The sequence below is a fragment of the Silurus meridionalis genome, chromosome 6, assembly GCF_014805685.1.
Source record: "Silurus meridionalis isolate SWU-2019-XX chromosome 6, ASM1480568v1, whole genome shotgun sequence".
Lineage (NCBI taxonomy): Eukaryota > Metazoa > Chordata > Actinopteri > Siluriformes > Siluridae > Silurus > Silurus meridionalis.
The window spans coordinates 22,126,967-22,148,084 of NC_060889.1; the positions used below are offsets into that span (position 1 = coordinate 22,126,967).

General features: G+C 34.2%; 2 protein-coding genes across 2 annotated transcripts in view; both read right to left on the reverse strand.

The window, feature by feature from the left end:
• Positions 1-21,118, reverse strand: part of LOC124387014 (golgin subfamily A member 6-like protein 7) — a 162,810-nt gene that overhangs the window by 49,031 nt on the left and 92,661 nt on the right. The window lies entirely within an intron of this gene.
• LOC124387041 (butyrophilin-like protein 3) lies at positions 868-8,539 on the reverse strand. Its single transcript, XM_046851139.1, has 6 exons — positions 8,507-8,539; positions 8,373-8,429; positions 4,416-4,766; positions 3,798-4,076; positions 3,464-3,565; positions 868-1,200 (listed from the first exon to the last, which is right to left on the reverse strand). Exons 2-6 carry the CDS (start codon positions 8,425-8,427, stop codon positions 1,166-1,168), a joined length of 822 nt encoding a protein of 273 aa, XP_046707095.1. The 5' UTR covers positions 8,428-8,429; positions 8,507-8,539; the 3' UTR covers positions 868-1,165.

Sequence of the window (21,118 nt, forward strand, 5' to 3'; positions counted from 1 at the left end):
TATAAAATATTTAAATATATAAAAATATATATAAATATAAAAAGGTGCTGCCAAACATACATCCCATTGTCTGGGACATGCCTGATAAAGGTCCAAATCTAATCCACCTAATATGTGTATTCTAAATTAATATTCTTGTGTAGACATGAAGATCTGATATAATCTGATCTCAGAATGTAAGCAGGTTCAGGCTTGTTAATACTTGGATGGGAATACGAGGCTCTGGGTTACTGATCATATGGTCGGGGTTCAAGCTCCAGCACTTCCGTACAGCCACAGTTGGGCCCTTGAGCAAGGCCCTTTTTTTTATTTTTTTTGCTCCAGAGCTACTGTACCATGGCTGACCATGCTCTCTGACCCCAAGGATCTAAAAAGCTAGGATATTTGAAGGAAAGATTTTCACTGTGCTGTAATGTACAATGCCTTTACAATAATTGACTGAGTTCCAGAGATTAACAATGAAATAGTGAACAGAATTAAAATTACCATTTGTTACATAGTAATAAAAGGTAATTGGTCAGGGGTCTAAATTCTGTTAAAAGATGCAGTGTAAATCACAAATAAAAGCTGTTTTTAACTGAACTGAAAGGTTTAAAGGAAAAGCAGGTATTAAAGGTCTCTCTATGGATTGGATAATGTCTGGTTTAGTTTACTATAAAAAAAAGAAGCTATAAATTATAACTTCGGCCCAATCTGCACCTTCCTGTGACTCTTCACCATGTTAAAGTCAAAGCTATCAATACAGTGTCACAAAATCCCAGTTAGATTTGTGAATACATTTGATTACAGTGATATGATTTTAAAAGCACTTCATTCTTACCTGCATTGTTTTTCAGCTCATTAATCTCTGATGATAAAACAGATGAATTAGTTTTTAATAAATCATTTTAAAAAGACGTATACAGTGCTAACTAGAATAAGCATTTTAATAATGTACCAAAACACATCAAATCAAATTGCAGTTATAATATTTAATATTTCTCCTCATGTTATTTATTTGCTAAATCTAAATGGTACACTACAGAACATTGTACATTAGCACTAATCATTACAAACAAAGAGGTGAAAATACACAATATAGATTACTGTATTAGCATTTGCTTTAAAGGTAATACTAGTTAAAATATCAGGTTTTTTGGTAATATTTTAAAAATAAAATATATGTTTAGATGTAATTACCTTTTTCCTTTGTCCTTTTCCCTAAAAATAGATGATATTAAATGTTAATATAAAACATATAACAGTATTGATGTAAAAGACTTTGACAATCACATGTCATGTTTGGAGAAGTTTTAATGGATGGCATTTTCTTGGCAGTGCCTGGGTTGTGTGGTGCAGCTTCCATTTTCTGATTATTTATCCCACTTTGCTCAGTGGGAAATTCAAATCTTTTAACATTATTTTGAACCATTTCAATAAGTTATGCATTCTTAGTTCTCTATAATTCACATATATGGAATGCTCTTTGGTGGCATATTCTTAAGTTGTGCAGCTAGCTGATGTGCAAGGAGGTAGCACTTCTGACTGGTCTGTGAAGCGATGCAAATTCGCAGTAGTTTCCAAGGTGGGATTTTTTTTTAACCCTTGCATTATTTTTATTTATATTATAATTATTTTTATTTAGATTATATTCTAAATAAACAGATGTACTTCACTACATTTTAAATCATAATACTTCAAACGATATTTTAGTAAAAGTAAAATTACAGATTTTTAAAACAACTTTCAAATGTAGAGTACACAAAAACCTACTCATTTACAGTAAGGTGAGTGAATGTGATTTGTTACTTTCCACCTCAATCACTGAGAACTTTAGAGGGATTCTTTAAGGGGCATTTATAACATTATAAAAGGGGTGGACAGCAAATTCAGGGCCACGTGCAAAATGCTTTATATTATTATGAGAAAAAAATATAAAAAATCAAATTGACTTGTTTTATCAAACTTGTTGAGGACAATAAGGTTAATTCTAAAGTTCTTGACATTTTATGTCATTTATCCTATTTTTACACTCACTGAGGTTAGCTGAGCAGTCTGCGGGACATGCCAAAATCACATACATCCAATCAAAGAAAATGGTTTAATATGAGAAAAACACATATATCTAAAGACTTTGTAGAGATTGTACTTGTTTGTGTGTAAATCTTTGGCCATTTATATAAAAACCTTACAATTGTATTATTTTGCCTTATGGTATTTAATTATGGTATTAATTTCCTTCAGATTTACTGCAAAATCATGAATCTTTTAGCAATAGTTTTTTTTTTTTTATCTAGAAACTATCACAGCCACTTTAATAATGCGCAGGTGAATGCCAATGCTAATGTACAATAATTCTGTCCTTTTTAAGGTAATCTCTTTCATCTGAAAAACTTGCCTTCTTCTACATCACAGGGTTTGAAAACGTATGTAAGTAAAACATGTCACAGAAGTATTTTGCAACAAAAACAATGTTGCCTTTTAATAATTGATTTTGAGTTTCTGTATTTTAAATGTAAATATCAAACAAAATTATTTTAAAAATATTTAAATGTAAAATTTAAATGTAAAAAAAATTCCAGTTAGATTTGTAATTACATTTAATTACCTTCATAGATTATGATATTTAAAAGCACTTAATTTTTACCTGCTTTTTTTAGCACTTTAAACTATTATAAGAAAACGAATTAGTTTAAAAAAAAAATGATTTAAAGTGTAGGATAAGTAGGATGTGCTATTTAAATAATGCATTTTAATCAGTGATGGCATTTATTTACTCTTTGTTATATATCTGTGAAATATACTACACACTACACAAAGTGGAACTTGATGTTTATTGGTGAGTTATGAGACATTCTCAACACAAATAATTTAACATATTCTGTCTGATGTATTAATATCTATTATCTTCTTACAGACCCTCTTTTTCTTTGCATCCTCATTATATTCAGATAGATTATAATTTTAGCTGCTTATAATTTGGTAGCAATATTTAGCTTTTACATTAGCACTAATCATTACAAACAAAAAGGCGAAAATGCAAATATGCAAACAAATTTAAAGCTTTGCTGTAAAAGGCAATAGAAATTCATCCATCAGGTTTTTTTTTATATTTTTTTTATAAAATATAAAAAGTTCAGGTGTAATTAACTTTTTCCAGCTCCTGTTTGTGTTGCTTTGAAAATAGTTGATATTAAAAGTTAATATTTAACATATGACAATATTCATGTAAAAGATTCACACTTCACAGGTTCATTAACCTGGTCTTTTTCTAAACATAGTCATGTTTTTGTGCTCTAACACACCAGATATTGATAATCATCTCATTATAAAAGCCCCATGTAAAGTCAAATGAGTGTGAAAAAACATTTTAATATGAGGACAGGGTGACCCCCAGGAAATTAGTGGGAACTAAAGCTATGGTTTAAACTGAAGTATAATTTATGTTTGAGGTGTTATGAATGAAAAGTATATAAAAAATTACCTTTCTTATAACATAGAACTAAAGCTATAATCAACCCAACAGCAACAAGACATGCTGAAATCGAAATGCCAACAATCCATTTCCAAGCAGCAAAGAATGGACCTAAAATAAAGCATTTATATATTTACAAGTTTCCAGATATTTAAAAACAGAGCAAGAATGAAGCAATACAATTAAAACACTTTAACCAAAAGCAATGTGACTGAAAAAAATACATACAGTAAAATAAAATATGATGCAAAAATAGTAGTAATAGGTCATTATTGATGATCACTTCTGTAATGATTACAGTAAAATGGTATAGTCAATCTTAGATTTAATGATAGACACTTACTAATAATAAGAACCTCTGTCTCCATCATGTGACGTTGCTGTTGAAACCTGCAGTGAAATCTTTTGGAGTGGCTATAAACGTGAACAGTGATGCGGCCTTTCAAACTGAAACCCTCAGTGTCTCTGTGTATCTGTGTCTCTTCAGCAGGCAGAGTAACTCCTTCTTCATCCAGCCACAAAACCTCAGGTTCAGGTTTCCAGCCTTTGGACTCACACACTAGATTAATCCCTCCTGAATGATCATAACTCTCCATTGTGATCACTGGGTGGCTTCCCTGAACTGCAATCATTAAAAATATATTGTTTTAATTAAGATGAAAACATTTAGCTTTGTTATTCTCAGAATGAAAACATGGCTGATAATTTCCAACTGATTTTAGGTTAAACAGCCTATGTCGCTATGTAAATAAAAAATCTATAGTTCTATAATGCTTTTAGCTTAATGATTATTAAAGCATACAAAATATTTCAATCATGAAAATATGTTTAAATAATCTTAATGATAAGCAGTCCAGTACCACTAGTTGTTCAGTGTGAAAAATAATGGGACCACTGCTGCTGAACATTTGTACAATCAAATTTTCACTGTGTAATTCTTTTAAATGAAAATAGATCTTACCCTCAACAATGACATGAACAGTGGTCTCACTGGACATGGATTTATCTTCAACAAGACACCTGTAATCTCCTTCATCAGAATCTCCAATAGCTGAGAGTTTGAGTGAAGTGTTGCCATTCTGTAGCTCCTCTTTAAAAACTGAAGTTCTTCCTCTGTACGTCTGAGCCTGATTTTCATTAGCATCTTCATGATCCTTATACAAATGCACTAATGAATTATCTCTGTCTGGTTTGTACCACTCCACTGTCATGTCCACAGCACTGGTTTTGGCTTTGATTAAACAAGGCAGAACCAAGTCTTCACCAGCTACAGCAAAAACAGGAGCGTCCGGACCAACCACCTCTAATAGCTCTGTGTTTTCAGAAAACATATAAATGCTGAATATTAACATATATTTTCTAAATACAACAAGACAGACTGCATTTTACCTGTACACCTTCTTTTCAGATTTTCAGATCTTTTAATTTCTTTGCTACCTGAACTAATAATAACTACAATGATCAAGTCAATAAGAATAAGGCTTTCTGAACATATACACAAATAAACAAACACCACACCTCCTTGTGCTCATAGAAAGGACAGATTAGACTTTGCTAGAATACATAAAAAAAAAAAACCTGTCCAGATCAGGGCAAGATTCTTTGTAACTTTCACCAGAATTATAAGGAGAAAAAGACATGGAGAAGGAAAAGAAAGACTCATGAAGCATACATCATCTGTCAAACATGGTGGAAGCAATGTTATGACACTGGTACAGTATATATGACTCCAAATGGAACTGGGTCATTGGAATTTACACTTCAGAAATGTATTTAGTTGGTTTGTTTAATTACCTTTGAACCAGTATAGTAAGCATGTAAACGAATGTTTGTAATTCCTAAATGGTTAATATACACTGGGGCATTTAAATTAAACTGGGACTGTTGAGCTTATAAAATAAAAGAACACATTTCAAGGAGTGGAAACTGCATTCATTTTCCACCACAAACATTTTCTTCAATTACTTATTATGGTTTTGACAGTGTTCCATGGTATATTCAGTGCCTTCAATATTCTTTTATATTCCTCTCCTGATTGGCACCTTTCAACGATTAAGTTTGTAAGTTCCCTAGGAAGGTCTTTGTGGCCCATGGCTTTTAGTAGAATGCACCAATAGCAGTCAAGCAAATACTACAGCACAAGCTGACTTTCAGAATCAATTAAGGCTACATCTATACTATACCGCATACATATAAAAAGGCTGTTTTGTTAAAAAAAAAAAAAAAACTTATGACGCTTCGACCAACTATGAAAGCACATTGAATTTAAAGAGGGAAAAAATTACAGAAAGGATCTCATACTTATGACTTATTATCTCAGAATTATTACTTATTATTTCATAATTATGACTTAGTATCTCATAATTATGACATAGGTTGGGGAAGTCTGTGGCAGTGGAGCATTTTAGAGCATTACACCGGATCTGACTGCATTCTTTGCTCGGAAGCGTCTCATTGCGCAACCATTGAGATATAGCAGATAACATATGGTTTAGCTTAATGACTGTTATATTAGTTTATTAGCTATGGACATTTCCTCACTGACTAAAAGTTTGTTTTATCAAGTGGACAGTCAGAATATCTAACATATTAGTAGTCAATGTTAAAATAAACAAACAAACAAATAAATAATAATAATAATAATAATAATAATAATAATAATAATAACTAACAATAATAACAATAATAATATTTATTAATAATAATAATAATAAAATCCTCATATTTTAAAATCTAATAATGAAATATTACCAATAATAATAATAATAATAATAATAATAATAATAATAATAATAATAGCAGGAGGGGCAGTCAGCGATTAAATGTCCAGTAGCAACATCAGATTCGATGTCAGGCGCTAAAACGCTCCCCTGCCACAGACTGCCCCCATTTATCTCATAATTATGAGATACTAAGTAATAATTATGAGATAGTAAGTCATAATTATTAGATAATAAGACATAATTATGAGATATTCAGTAATAATTATGAGATCCTTTCTGTGATTTGTTTTTCTCCTCTTAGTAGATGCAATGCGCTTCCGTATCGACCTGCATGATTTCTACCTACTGTTTATGTAATTTCCGGCTCTTAGAGACTTCATGGTAATGTTGAGGACAGACACCGTCACATGATTAAAATGCTACTGCAGTTCAGTCCACAGTTCATATTGTGACGCGAAAACAGCATTTTTACATGTATGCACTTTTGTAAAAAGCTACTTTTTCATTGACTTAAAACGCCGTCACAGTGTGGACGAAAGACCAAAACCAAAAGCGAAAAATATACGTTTTTACATGAAGTGTGAACATGACCCTTATTGTTGTCCGGTGAATGAGGGCTATTTTCGATTGTGACTGGATAATCTGAAGACAATTAGAGCCAATATGAAAGGGTGTGCAGACGTATGCAATTAGAGTGCTGCAGGTTTTTATTTTATTTTATTTATTATTATTATTATTATTATTTAAAATGTTACTAATGATTTAATATCTTTTTTTTCTTGGATATTTTTTTATGTTGCAAGATCACATTAACGAAATATAACAAGTCTGACATTTATGTTGTTATTTCTACTTTTATCTTTTAAAACCTGCAGTTCCATTACGGTGTGTACCACTGTATACTATTAGTCACCAATAAAATAGAGATTTATTCAATATATTATGCTTAAGGAGGGTTTCGAGCAAGTGAAAGTTATCAATGTTTAGTAAAACCAGACAACCACGGCACTCTTCAGCCAGTATGTTGCTAGAACGTAAGATAAACTATATCAAATGACAAAGAATAAACAAGCAATAAAAGAGATGACACAAATGTTGGTCCCAAAAAAGGAATGTTTGTATGGATTAATTCGATCCTCATGAGCATTTATCATCCACAAATAGAGAGCGATTGATCAAAGCCTCCAAAAATGATTCAGGAGTTAATTCATGATGATGCACATAACTGGGATACTGTAAGTGGCTAAGCCCCTATTCTTCACAGAATGAGAGGTCCAACAAGCCTCCATGGGGTTTTCCCCATTCAAATTATTATATGACCATAAACCCCATGGAATGCTGGACATCATGCTTACAAATTGACGCAATGTTATCATCTTTGCATCTCATTCTTCATCATGGACCACTGCTTACAGCTCCTGCTTGTTTAAAAGTTTGCCAATCACAATCAATATTTCCAGTCCAATTCACAGTGACAGGTGGTTTTCCTCTTTCCGTATAGAATATTGGTGAACATCATCTCTTTTATTACGTTTCAGGTCTGCACATGCAACAACTGATCTCCCCGCAACAACAATTCTGGATAAGATCCTCTACACCGCTTGCTGATAAATGTGCCGTTACTGACACCTAGTGGTTAGAATAAAAACACTATCCAATAATCTCATCATGACGCAAGATTTAATTAATAATATTCTTACAGCAACTAAAACAATTTAAGATTCTCTTTTCATTTTTCAGTGTTAACACTATCATGCACTTTGAATTAATAAGTTTAAAAAAAACAAACAAACAAAACACACACATACATACATATACAGTGTATATATATATATATATATATATATATATATATATATATATATATATATATATATATATATATATAACATACATACATACTCAGACATATATTTATTATTATTAAATATATTATGCTTTATAATTGCACATCAGTACTGACACACCAGGATCACAGACAATACCAGAAATTGTTTACCATGTATTGTTTCTATTTTGGTCATTATACAAAAGATTTTGCAGTAACATATCGAAATGCGTTTCCCATCTTTTCCGCTCATCATAACAATACAATCAAGTTTACCTCTAATAAAAGAGATTTTAACACACACACACACACACACACACACACACACACACACACAGCATATATATGAGAGAAAGATGCATCATACCTGCATGAGACTCCATAAAGATGAAGAGCATCGGCAGAGTCACACATAAATACATCTCTGAAAAATATTTTATCATTAAACCACAATTTACCATTTAGCACGTTATTATTGTAAGCAAATCACAAAGTACTCACTCGCTTAAAGGTGTAGATTTACTCAGTAAAAAGACGCGTTACTTTAAATGTGAAACCAAACACGCCCTTTTTAGCGCTTCATCACCGCTGCCGCAGTTCCTCATCACTGCAGTGATGTGTGGAAAAGGGATGGGCTGCTCGATATCAGTCTTTAATCCGACAGTGTTACTGTATGAAAGCTCGTTTGGATGAACTGAAACAGCAGACAGTGAGGATCATCACACAGGGTGGCTCCATGGATGATCCTTTAGAGACTGGGAGAGAGCTGGAAGGCAGAGAGGTGCTGACAGGGTTCATAGTCTTGTGCTTTGCTCCTTGGCCTAATATATTTATTTAATCTGATTTACACTAAAGAAGTCTGGAAAACATTAGAATTATTATTTAAAATGTTACTAATGATTTAATATCTTTTTTCTTGGATATTTTTTATGTTGCAAGATCACATTAACGAAATATAACAAGTCTGACATTTATGTTGTTATTTCTACTTTTATCTTTTAAAACCTGCAGTTCCATTACGGTGTGTACCACTGTATACTATTAGTCACCAATAAAATAGAGATTTATTCAATATATTATGCTTAAGGAGGGTTTCGAGCAAGTGAAAGTTATCAATGTTTAGTAAAACCAGACAACCACGGCACTCTTCAGCCAGTATGTTGCTAGAACGTAAGATAAACTATATCAAATGACAAAGAATAAACAAGCAATAAAAGAGATGACACAAATGTTGGTCCCAAAAAAGGAATGTTTGTATGGATTAATTCGATCCTCATGAGCATTTATCATCCACAAATAGAGAGCGATTGATCAAAGCCTCCAAAAATGATTCAGGAGTTAATTCATGATGATGCACATAACTGGGATACTGTAAGTGGCTAAGCCCCTATTCTTCACAGAATGAGAGGTCCAACAAGCCTCCATGGGGTTTTCCCCATTCAAATTATTATATGACCATAAACCCCATGGAATGCTGGACATCATGCTTACAAATTGACGCAATGTTATCATCTTTGCATCTCATTCTTCATCATGGACCACTGCTTACAGCTCCTGCTTGTTTAAAAGTTTGCCAATCACAATCAATATTTCCAGTCCAATTCACAGTGACAGGTGGTTTTCCTCTTTCCGTATAGAATATTGGTGAACATCACCATCTCTTTTATTACGTTTCAGGTCTGCACATGCAACAACTGATCTCCCCGCAACAACAATTCTGGATAAGATCCTCTACACCGCTTGCTGATAAATGTGCCGTTACTGACACCTAGTGGTTAGAATAAAAACACTATCCAATAATCTCATCATGACGCAAGATTTAATTAATAATATTCTTACAGCAACTAAAACAATTTAAGATTCTCTTTTCATTTTTCAGTGTTAACACTATCATGCACTTTGAATTAATAAGTTTAAAAAAAACAAACAAACAAAACACACACATACATACATATACAGTGTATATATATATATATATATATATATATATATATATATATATATATATATATATATATATATATATAACATACATACATACTCAGACATATATTTATTTATTATTAAATATATTATGCTTTATAATTGCACATCAGTACTGACACACCAGGATCACAGACAATACCAGAAATTGTTTACCATGTATTGTTTCTATTTTGGTCATTATACAAAAGATTTTGCAGTAACATATCGAAATGCGTTTCCCATCTTTTCCGCTCATCATAACAATACAATCAAGTTTACCTCTAATAAAAGAGATTTTTAACACACACACACACACACACACACACACACACACACACACACACACACACACAGCATATATATGAGAGAAAGATGCATCATACCTGCATGAGACTCCATAAAGATGAAGAGCATCGGCAGAGTCACACATAAATACATCTCTGAAAAATATTTTATCATTAAACCACAATTTACCATTTAGCACGTTATTATTGTAAGCAAATCACAAAGTACTCACTCGCTTAAAGGTGTAGATTTACTCAGTAAAAAGACGCGTTACTTTAAAAGTGAAACCAAACACGCCCTTTTTAGCGCTTCATCACCGCTGCCGCAGTTCCTCATCACTGCAGTGATGTGTGGAAAAGGGATGGGCTGCTCGATATCAGTCTTTAATCCGACAGTGTTACTGTATGAAAGCTCGTTTGGATGAACTGAAACAGCAGACAGTGAGGATCATCACACAGGGTGGCTCCATGGATGATCCTTTAGAGACTGGGAGAGAGCTGGAAGGCAGAGAGGTGCTGACAGGGTTCATAGTCTTGTGCTTTGCTCCTTGGCCTAATATATTTATTTAATCTGATTTACACTAAAGAAGTCTGGAAAACATTAGAATTATTACAAAAGATTTTAATGGAGCTTGACACTGGCAAACTTTCTCCAAATATTCACTCTTTAAAGAACAAGCTTGCTTGTTTAAGTAAAGAATTTCAGTGTTATTGATTTGACTGGTATATTCCAATAACATAAAATATGTTAGAAAAAGGCATTTCTCACTCAAATTTCTCAATTTCTCACTATTGTTTTTTATTCTTAGGAAGTCTGTTGCATGTTCCAATAAAAAAACTGAAGAAATGTTGATTTTTTTTTTAAAAAAAGGTTGCAAAGGTTGAGAAAAATTTTTTTAAATCCTTCTTAAAAATGCTGTTTTGTACTAATACATTGAATGTTTTATGTTCTGGAGCAGTGCAGTAGGCAAACTATTTTTATTAAGTAATTCTAAGCCTACATTACATTTATTAATATTATCATACTTAAAGTTTGAATCTTAAATTGTTACACTTCTATATATCAATGTTTGCATTTTATATACTTTATACTAAAAGTGTAAGAAATTATTGTTTTCTTTGTTTTAGCTAAAACCTAAGGTTTTTCCGAGTTTACTTTTTGTTTTACTTTCACTTTTCACACCTCATTATTTAAATAGAAATATGTTATGTAATTCTTATAGTCAAGGAGGCTTGAATGTGCTTAATTTTTTTCTTCTAATGCAGTTTTCAAGTTGAACTGGATTAAACATTATATTAAACATGAGATAAGATATTGTACATAATTCCTTATCTTATTATCATTAATACTTTTTTTTCCTTTTTAAATTGGGGGTTTAGAGTTCCTTTTGAAATGTAATTTTAAAGTCAATAAACTACCCATTCTGTTATCTTATTTTCATAGACAGGCTTTTTATACTGGATACTTATATACAAACATAACATAATTTGTCTGCACTGTTTGCACTAGGTTGCATTCGATGCATTTTATGTAGCTTTGTGTTGTGTTGTAGCACAGTCAAAACAAGATCGCACACAAAACTCAGGTTCCAGATCAAGTGGCGTTAAAACCTGAAGTATTTTCTCTGAAATCAATGGCTAATGGCTCTTTCTTTTACAAGTGCTACATGCAAGTATCAAATGTAAACTGCAAAAAGTTCTTTCTTCGAGAGATCTTTGCATTCTGGCATAATGGCATAATATGTGCCTCTTGTTATTTGTAACTTGGTTCTTCTCTTGCACAGCAGCATGGAAGCGGCCGCTTCAAGTAAATCATTCTGAATATCTGAGCTCATCATCGTCGCATTTTTAGGCGGCTTTTCAAGCAAACTGAACAACTCCAAAAGAATTCCCATGTTAATGCTTCCTTGCTTTCTCTGTGACCACGCAACAGAATATCTTGCTTGCCACAAAAAAGTACAACATTAAGCACAACTTTAATATGTTCTCGATTTCTTTCCACAAAAGATGCATTTACTTTGTTGATAAGTTGATCAAACACTGTTCCTCTGCCATCTGGCTGGTGACTTTGTCAGTAAGCGGCTAGTTTTGTTTGTGAATGCAGGTGTCCTTTGCAATCCTGATGCTTCTTACATGCTTGACTTAGATGTTTCCAATCTTTAAATCCATTCTGTGTACATTTTACAATTAGCGCAGGGAAGTGCCTGCAGGATTTACAGAAAGCTGCACCACTGGCTGTGCTGTATTCAAACCAGCCAAATCTCTGAAGAAAAACCATTGTGCTTTTCCTAATATTGTAATACTGGAAATCTCTGCAATTTTGGCTGAATTGGTGGCTCGTTCAGATCAGAAAGGTCTGGTGGTGGAGTTCCAGAATCATTTGACATTGACGCTTTTGGTTCATTAGCAGACACTTCGTGTTTAATTGATAACAATGGCGGCCTAGGCTCTATAGCAGGAGATTAAGATTCATTTGCAGACACAGGTGGTCCGGATTCAATGATAGAGCTGGTTTCTTGCTGCAGTACAAATAGTATATCCAATTTAGGCTTTTTAAAGGATTGACAAATTTATATTTGCTTCACCATTTTAAAAATTAAACTCAAATGCGTGATTACTGCTATTACATCTTTACATCATAAAGCACAGTGCGAGGAAATATCTGAAATTGACTAAACATATTTAACTTTTATTTTTGACAAGCGTATTTGGCAAAGTGCATTTAATTATTCTTTATGTATAAATATATAAAGTTTAATGTGATAACAGTTATAGTTGTTATTATAATTGTTAATTAAATTATTAGTTGGAAAATCACTCATTTCTGATTGGGTGGGCCACAATGAAAAGTGGGTGGGCCAAGGCCTGTCCAGGCCTTCGCCATTGCTTTGAACAGTCCATTTTAAAAGAGCCTTGGCCCACAGGACACAATGACACTTCTGAAGCATCTTCACGTATGGTTTACTTTTTGCATGATAGAGCTTTATTTGGCATTTGCAGATGGCACAGCAAATTGTGTTTACCGACATTGGTTTCTGGAAGTATTCCTGGGCCCATTTAGTAATGTCAAAGACACAATCATGCCGAAGATGTTGGGCATCCAACAAAGGTTCTCCGGCCTTGTCCCTTACACACCGAGATTTCTCCGGTCTCTCTAAATCTTTTGATAATGTTATGTTCTGTAGATGTTGAAATTTGCAGGAACACTGTTTTTAAAGTATTCCACAATCTATTTGTGCACTTGTTCACAGATTTTAGAGCCTCTGCCTATCTTCACTTCTGAGAGACTCTGCCTCTCTAAGACATCCCTTTTATAGCTAATCATGTTACAGTCCTGATGTCAATTAACTTCATTATTTGCTAGATGTTCTTCCAGCTGAATATTTTCAAAACGTTTTGCCTTTTCAGCCCTTTGTTGCCCGTGCCAACTTTTTAAAACTTGTAGCAAGTATCAATTTTTTGATGAGCTCATTTTGTGCATTAAAGTGTACAATTTCTCAGATTATACATTTGTTATATTCTCCATGTTCTATTATGAATCAAATATTGGCTAATGTGATTTGAAAGTCTTTTAGTTTTCATTTTATAAAAAAAAAAATAATAAAAAAAAAACATTTCCGGAATTCGGGTTGTATACTTTCTCTTCAATATTGATCGTTTTAATATTTCTGGCACCAAATGATGGTAATAAGAGGAGGATTCATTCAGGCAGGTCACCACTGAAGGCTTAGATATGAAATGCTCTGCCTGCCATTGTTCTTTATAATAGACACTTTAAGAACAAAAAAAATAAAGGTAAAATAAAGGGCATGTTTGATGAGGTGACTGCCAATTTTGAACATAACACTCAAGCACAACACTCTTCAACATGCAACTGAAGCTCTGGACAAATCTGTAGAAATGCCATGTCTTGATTTGCAGGAAACTTGTCCAGTCTCTCAGACAGGGGTCCATGGCAGCTTGTTGTACTGATATGTAAATACCATCTTCTTCTTCTTCTTTCGGCTGCTCCTATTAGGGGTCGCCACAGTGAATCGTCCGTCTCCATGCTACTCTGACCTTTACATCTGCCTCTTTTAAACCAACTACATGCATGTCTTCCTTCACCACATCCATAAACCTCCTTCTTGGCCTTCCTCTTTTCCTCCTTCTTGGTAGCTCCATCCTCAGCATTCTCCTAGCCATATAACCCATGTCGCTCCTCTGCACATGTCCACATCATCCCATTTGGGCCTCTCTCACTTTGTCCCGAAAACATCCTGCACTGTACCTCTAATAAACTTGTTTCTAATTCTGTCCATCCTCGTCACTCCCAATGAAAATCTCAGCATCTTCAGCTCTGCTACCTCCAGCTTCACCTCCTGTCTTTTAGTCAATGCCACCGTCTCTAAACCATACAACATCGCAGGTCTCACCACAGTCCTATAAACTTTCCCTTTCACTCTTGCAGATAATCTTCTATCACAAATCACTCCTGCTATCACTCTTCTCCACCCACTCCACCCTGCCTGCACACTTTTCTTTACTTCTCTAACACACTCTCCATTACTCACTGTTGACCCCTAAGTCAGTTTAGATACCTAAACTCCTCCACCTTCACCACCTCTTCTCCCTGCAACCGCACCACTCCACTACCCTCATGTACTCTGTCTTACTCCTACTGACTTTCATTCCTCTTCTCTCCAGTGCGTACCTCCACTTCTTCAGGCTCTTCTCAACCTGCTCTCTACTCTCACCCCAAATCACAATATCATCCACAAACATTATAGTCCATGGAGACTCCTGCCTGACCTCATCTGTTAACCTGTCTATTACCACTGCAAACAAGAAAGGGCTTAGAGCCGATCCTTGATGCAGTCCAACCTCCACCTTGAACCAGTCTGTTGTTCCTACTGCACATTTCACTGCTGTCACACTGTCCTCATACATGTCCTAGATATGTAAATACCATACCAACATGAAATAAGAAATCGAGACTTTATAAAAACACTTTATGAACACTGTTTAACAAGATAGATGTAAAAAAAAAAAAAAACATTGTATGAATTACTTTAAAGGCAAATTAAATTCACTAATAATCATTTAAATATGAACTTCTTTGTAATGCTTGTGTTTATTTGATAAAAGGACATTAAAAATACTGTGCCAAAAGTCAACTGTTTCAGTTAGATTATCTTTAGAATTTACAAACTAAACACACATTGTCTTCTATCATTAAAAATGCTAACAATAGAGATAGTTTAAAGTGACTTTTTTACTTGTTAAAGTTGAAAAGACCCAGATTTAAAACATTTTATTAGCACATTTGATTTGGTACGTTTTATGCTGGATGCCCTTCCTAACGCAACCCTACTCATTTATCCGGGTTTGAAACCGTCACTGAACAGCAAGAGTGCACTGGCTTGTGCAACCCTAATGGCTGGATTACTCTACCTTTTTAAGATATTTTTTATTTTTTATATCTGATCATGTTACTGACCTGTTACCATTTAACCTAAATAGATGCAAAACTCCTCCAGCTGTTTATTTTTTGTAGTAACACTTACTTTTCCAGATTTTTTGTTTTGTTTTCCTGTTCCAATTGAGATGTGTTGCAGCCATCAATTCAATATTAACCCCCACAATTTTCCAAAATGAAACACCGTTTAAAATCAGATAATAAATAAAAATGGAAATATTGTAAGTTATATATTCTTTCTGTTCGGCCCGGTACCAATTGACCCACGGTGCGGTGCCGGTCTGCGGAACGGGGGATGGGGACCCCTGATCTAATGTACATACCATACCAGTAACTTTATGTTTGATAGGTTTATATACATAGCTTTTTAGCATTAGCACATAAGCTAAAATACTTTGTGTCATCTCTTAGTTTGAGGCAAGTTTGCTGCTTTTCTTTATATGTTACATGTAAAATTATGTTACATGCATGCGCACTCGTAGCCCAGACAGTGTGGGCTGACAAACTCCGCAGGGCACAGCGCGTTGTGAAGAATAAATGCGTTTACAACCTGCTTTATACTCTCCTTCAATCCTTTTATGATAATGTTTAATTACTAACCTTGGTTGTTATGCTGCTTTATTTTCAATATTTTTGATTATAGTTTATGAGAATTATGTTTGCTTATAGCTGTCACTATTTCCATTTTATAGAGAACCACAACCTTATTCAGATACAACCAGCTGCACCATCTGATAATGATCCTGCATAACTATTCGCTGTATTCAATTGGTTACAAATAAATGGGATATTACCTGTAAGCAAGTGTTTCTTTGTTTTGTCTCTGTCAGCTTCTGGTGTTTCAGGATCCTGAGTCAGCAAACTATTACATATGGGTAAAGAGCTACTTAAAGGCAAGCATCCTTCTGTCTTCTGCACTCATCCTCTGTCTACTGTTCTTACCCCTCCTCTTTCCTCTTTCTCCTCTTCCTATTGCCTGTCCTCTGACTTTCTATCTCCTCCTCACTTTCTCACTCCTTCTCTATTACTCCTCTTCCTTTTTCGTCTATTAATATGTGAGGACAATTAAGTAACCTGGACATGTTTTGTTTTGTCTGTTAGTAATCCTGTGTACATTGGTTTAATTGTGTAAAAGGTCATTTTGATCTTAATGTGGTTGTCAGAGATAACTCCAATTCCCATTTCCATTATCATTAGTGAGCATATAGAAATTCAATCAGTTTCATTGCAAATTAACAAGACATTTATCTACACACTTTGTTTTCTGGTTTTGATTTTGCTTCTCGTTTTGCTCTGTTTATTGTTGTTCACCAATACCTGGACCTTAGCCTGGATTACTGACATGACTGTTATTTTGTTTGTGTTTTAGAGAAATGCATTGGCAGGCGGTCAGGGTGAGCAAAGCCTTCTCTGCTGGCCTAAACACTATCAGAAGCACTGACCAACATTTACAACCTAAATTCTAATATTTGTTCCATGAAATTGCATTAATTTATTTCCAACAGTTTATTCTCTTCTTTATTTCCAATCAGATTTCAGCTTCTATGTGCAATCATGTCAATTTAATCTGCCCAGGGCCTTCAGATTCAGTAGTGCTGGCCTATTTACCGTAGTCGCTATAAGAAATTAGTCTGTTTCTTTAACTAATCAGCTTTTAATTTCACCTCACAAGGCCAGCTAACTGGCCCAGAATAGCATTAGCATTTTCCCATACTTTGATTGGGTGGTTAGAGGGAAACCGTTGCAGTCAAGTTCGACTGGCAAAACACATCTGTAAGCACTCTGCACACATTAATACATCAGAGTTTGAATTATGCCTACAGAGGAAGAGAAATTGATTTTGTTTTGGACATAAAATCCATTTCCAAGAAAAGCTAGACATTGTGAGGAGAAGTCGGATAATAATAATCTTTATGTTCTTGTCATGTAATTAGACAAATATTGTTTCTGAGCTGCTCCAGATGATGTAGGTGTCACAGTTGCAGTTGTAGTTTAGAGGTTTGGAGTTGTCTTAACTGGGTTTCTTGCTTTAGTGAAAATGGCTTTCACCCTCCATATGTGAAATGCATCTCTCTCTCTCTCTCTCTTTAATGCCACGCTTTGGTTATATTACGTTTTTGGATTCTATAACTGCAATGTGATAGTGGTCGTATGCACGGCAAGCCACTGGAGAAAAGGAAACACGTTTGTGATGTGTAAATAATCAGAATGCTCTATCAAAATAGGTTTTTTTGTATCATAAGCATTAATGACAAACATTGGGAATTTCTATATACTGGATGTAATTAAAACCACTATAAGCTAAATAAAAAAAAATGCTGTCAAATGCTTTTGAGGATTTTGACCTCAGTTTGCAGAAAAGTTGTATATAGTGTATATTATTGCTGCTTTTCCATTTCTTTCTTCAATTCTTGCTTTGTTGCTTGTTTTGTTGTAGAAAGGACTCAAAATCACGGGATTTGCCTCCAGAAGATGACAGCCTTTATTATCACTCAACAAAAGCCGTAGTTGGTCCGCCGAGCAACTCCTCTCCAGTCACAATCCAGCTATATTTATACCTAGACCACAAATGCATGCCCATACATCCCACTTCTCCATCCATACATTGTGCACCCAACATGTGTGTCTAATTTGGCCCCTCCTTATACATACAATGGTGGTGCTCAAATGTCTAGGTACAGACACACATATAACAAACTATACTATTTCATGCATAGATACCACACGTCACATTCCTGTACGCACACACATCAGAAGAACATTTTAATATAAATTACATACACATGTTAAATATGGATATTTGATTAACTTTATTCTTCCACAGTTTCTTAGATTGACATATTTCTGAATTACATTTTCCCGAAACACTTTTAAGACTGAGGACCTTTGTGACAGGATGGATTCTTGAATTCTCTAAAAAAAATTTTCTTCTCTCAACTAGTAGAAGGAATGTGAGTGTTATGAGATTATGAAGGACTTTAGGAAAATTAGGCATTTTATTCATTCATCCATAAATTTTTAATTCATTATCATAATGTGCACTTGAAGAATCCAAAGCCAGTAAATTACTTACTTTTCTGAAGACTTCTATGTTAATGCTTATATTTGTTTTTACAAATTATTTAACCAAAAAAAAAAAAAAAAAAACCTCTATAAGGATGGATAACCTTTAATAATACAATCCATTCATTCATGCTAAAAATCTAGCAGTAGAACAATGCTGGAAATATCACAATAGTCACAATTGCAACTACTGTAATAAATCAATTCTTCCTCCATAATGTGGAGGATCTATGGCTAATCTGATTATTTTTCCATAAGTCAAGTGTTTTAACCTTCATAACTTCCAGATTACAGATACATACACAGACACACAAACTACTAATAATTTTGATTGAGTTACAATTCCTTGAAATTCCATCAATGTTAGAGACTGTAATGTAATAAGTGGTTGTTATTTTAGTGGTGGAGAAAATGTTGTCAATGTTCAATAATAGTTCATTAAACTCAATTGAAAGAGATGGCAAGTTGCCCTTTCCGAGATACAAGTTCACTGATGCACCTGATTAAACTTCATATAACATTTACTTTCTTTCAGAGTTTCAGAGAGAAATCAGTTAAACAGCATTCAAAGATAAAAATACAGGAACTGGAGTAACATTTGTTTTTATAAAAATTCTAGAAATCTTGTAATGGCTTTAATCTGCAAAAGATCTGGTAATGAGTATAATACTACACAATCTACATGTTAAACTAACCGTCAATGTGTAACTGGTACATACTGCAAGTGCTGATTATAGGCAGATAAAACACAAGTTTAAATGTTATGGAATATAAAGTGGATATGTTTTTAGGAACATAAGTGATAATCGTTGAATATGTATTCCTATCTTCTTCTTTCTACCTAGGACTGAATTATGGATAGTTTTCCAGTGAAAGACAGTTCAGTGAAAGAGTACATACAGTATGAGAGCATGAGTTCACATCAAAAAAGGAGACTCGCAATACACAAACATCCCCACCTTCTCCACCTTCTCTCCCAGTGTGAGGGGGACAGGGAGATCAGCATGAGCCTTTTGTCTGTTTTTCCTCAGTTTAATTGGTTTTCATCAGCGGGCTGCGGTGGAGGTACAGCTGAGAGAAACACACAGACACGTTTTACATGCCTTTTTACTTATCAGATGTAATGTGTGTATGTATGTTTGCTAGTTTGGAATGTGTCTGTGTGATTGACTGATTGTGTCAAACGTGTGTGAGTTTGTGTTGCATCTTTTACACACACATACACATAATGTAATAAATAAAACAGAGACTCCTATTTAACTAAGCTGAAAAGGAAAATAACTAATTTTACTTTCCTGCAAACTTTTTTCTTTTTTAAATAATTATAATTAAAAATTACAAAATATCTACTACTTACCAAAAGTATAAACCAAATTAAAAAGAATTTATTCAGCATGGGAAAGAATTAATTGATCCCCTGTTGATTTTGTGAGTTTACCCCCTTACAAAGAGATGAACAGTCCATACTTTTTATGGTAGGTTTATTTTATATTATTCTATATGATCTCCTACCAACCAGCAAAAATATTGACTCCCACAGACCCAAATTAGTCCCGTCCCTTTAAGACAATACTCAAGTAAATATGGTATAAAAAAAATCAAGCAGAAATCTGTAACAATAAATGGTTTTCTCCTCTGTCTGTGTCAGGGTGCAAGTGAAACGGGAGGCGGAAGCCGGAGTACAGCTCGTTCGGGCTTTATTGACAAAAGTGAGTGAGAGAGATATACACCAGCACACACACACACACACACACACACACACACACACACACACACACACACACACACACACACGGTAAACAAAGAACCCATACATTCAGCCATACGTAGAGTCCAACACATACAATAACGAACGCCGAGGGAATGTGAGAGAGGGGTTTATGTAGGAGCGGGGTGGAGTGATAATGAGCTTCAGGTGTGCATAGTTAAGCCTGGAGCTCCAGAGAGAGTGGAGGCATGAAAGCCACAAAAGGGGGTGTGGCAGGTGGATCCCTGACAGTCTGTCACCATGTATCATCATCAAATGTAACTAATAAATGATTCCGTGGACAAACCAATATTTGTTTGTTGTTTCAAATCTGACTTATTTGTCCAGTATGTAAAACCTTCCAAATATCTTTTTTTTTAATAGTATTATATAGTATTATATTATTGATATTACCAGTAACCACACTTTTTCTAAAGCCTTTCTGAAATTCTCTGTGAGTTCTAAAACATGAATGCCGTATGAACTCTGACTGTTCTAATGATTTATCTTCACATTATTGTTTTATGAATGTCATATTCATTGTGCTTTGTGCCGAGAAGCCATGCAGTACTGACAGACAGAAATACCTGTTTTTT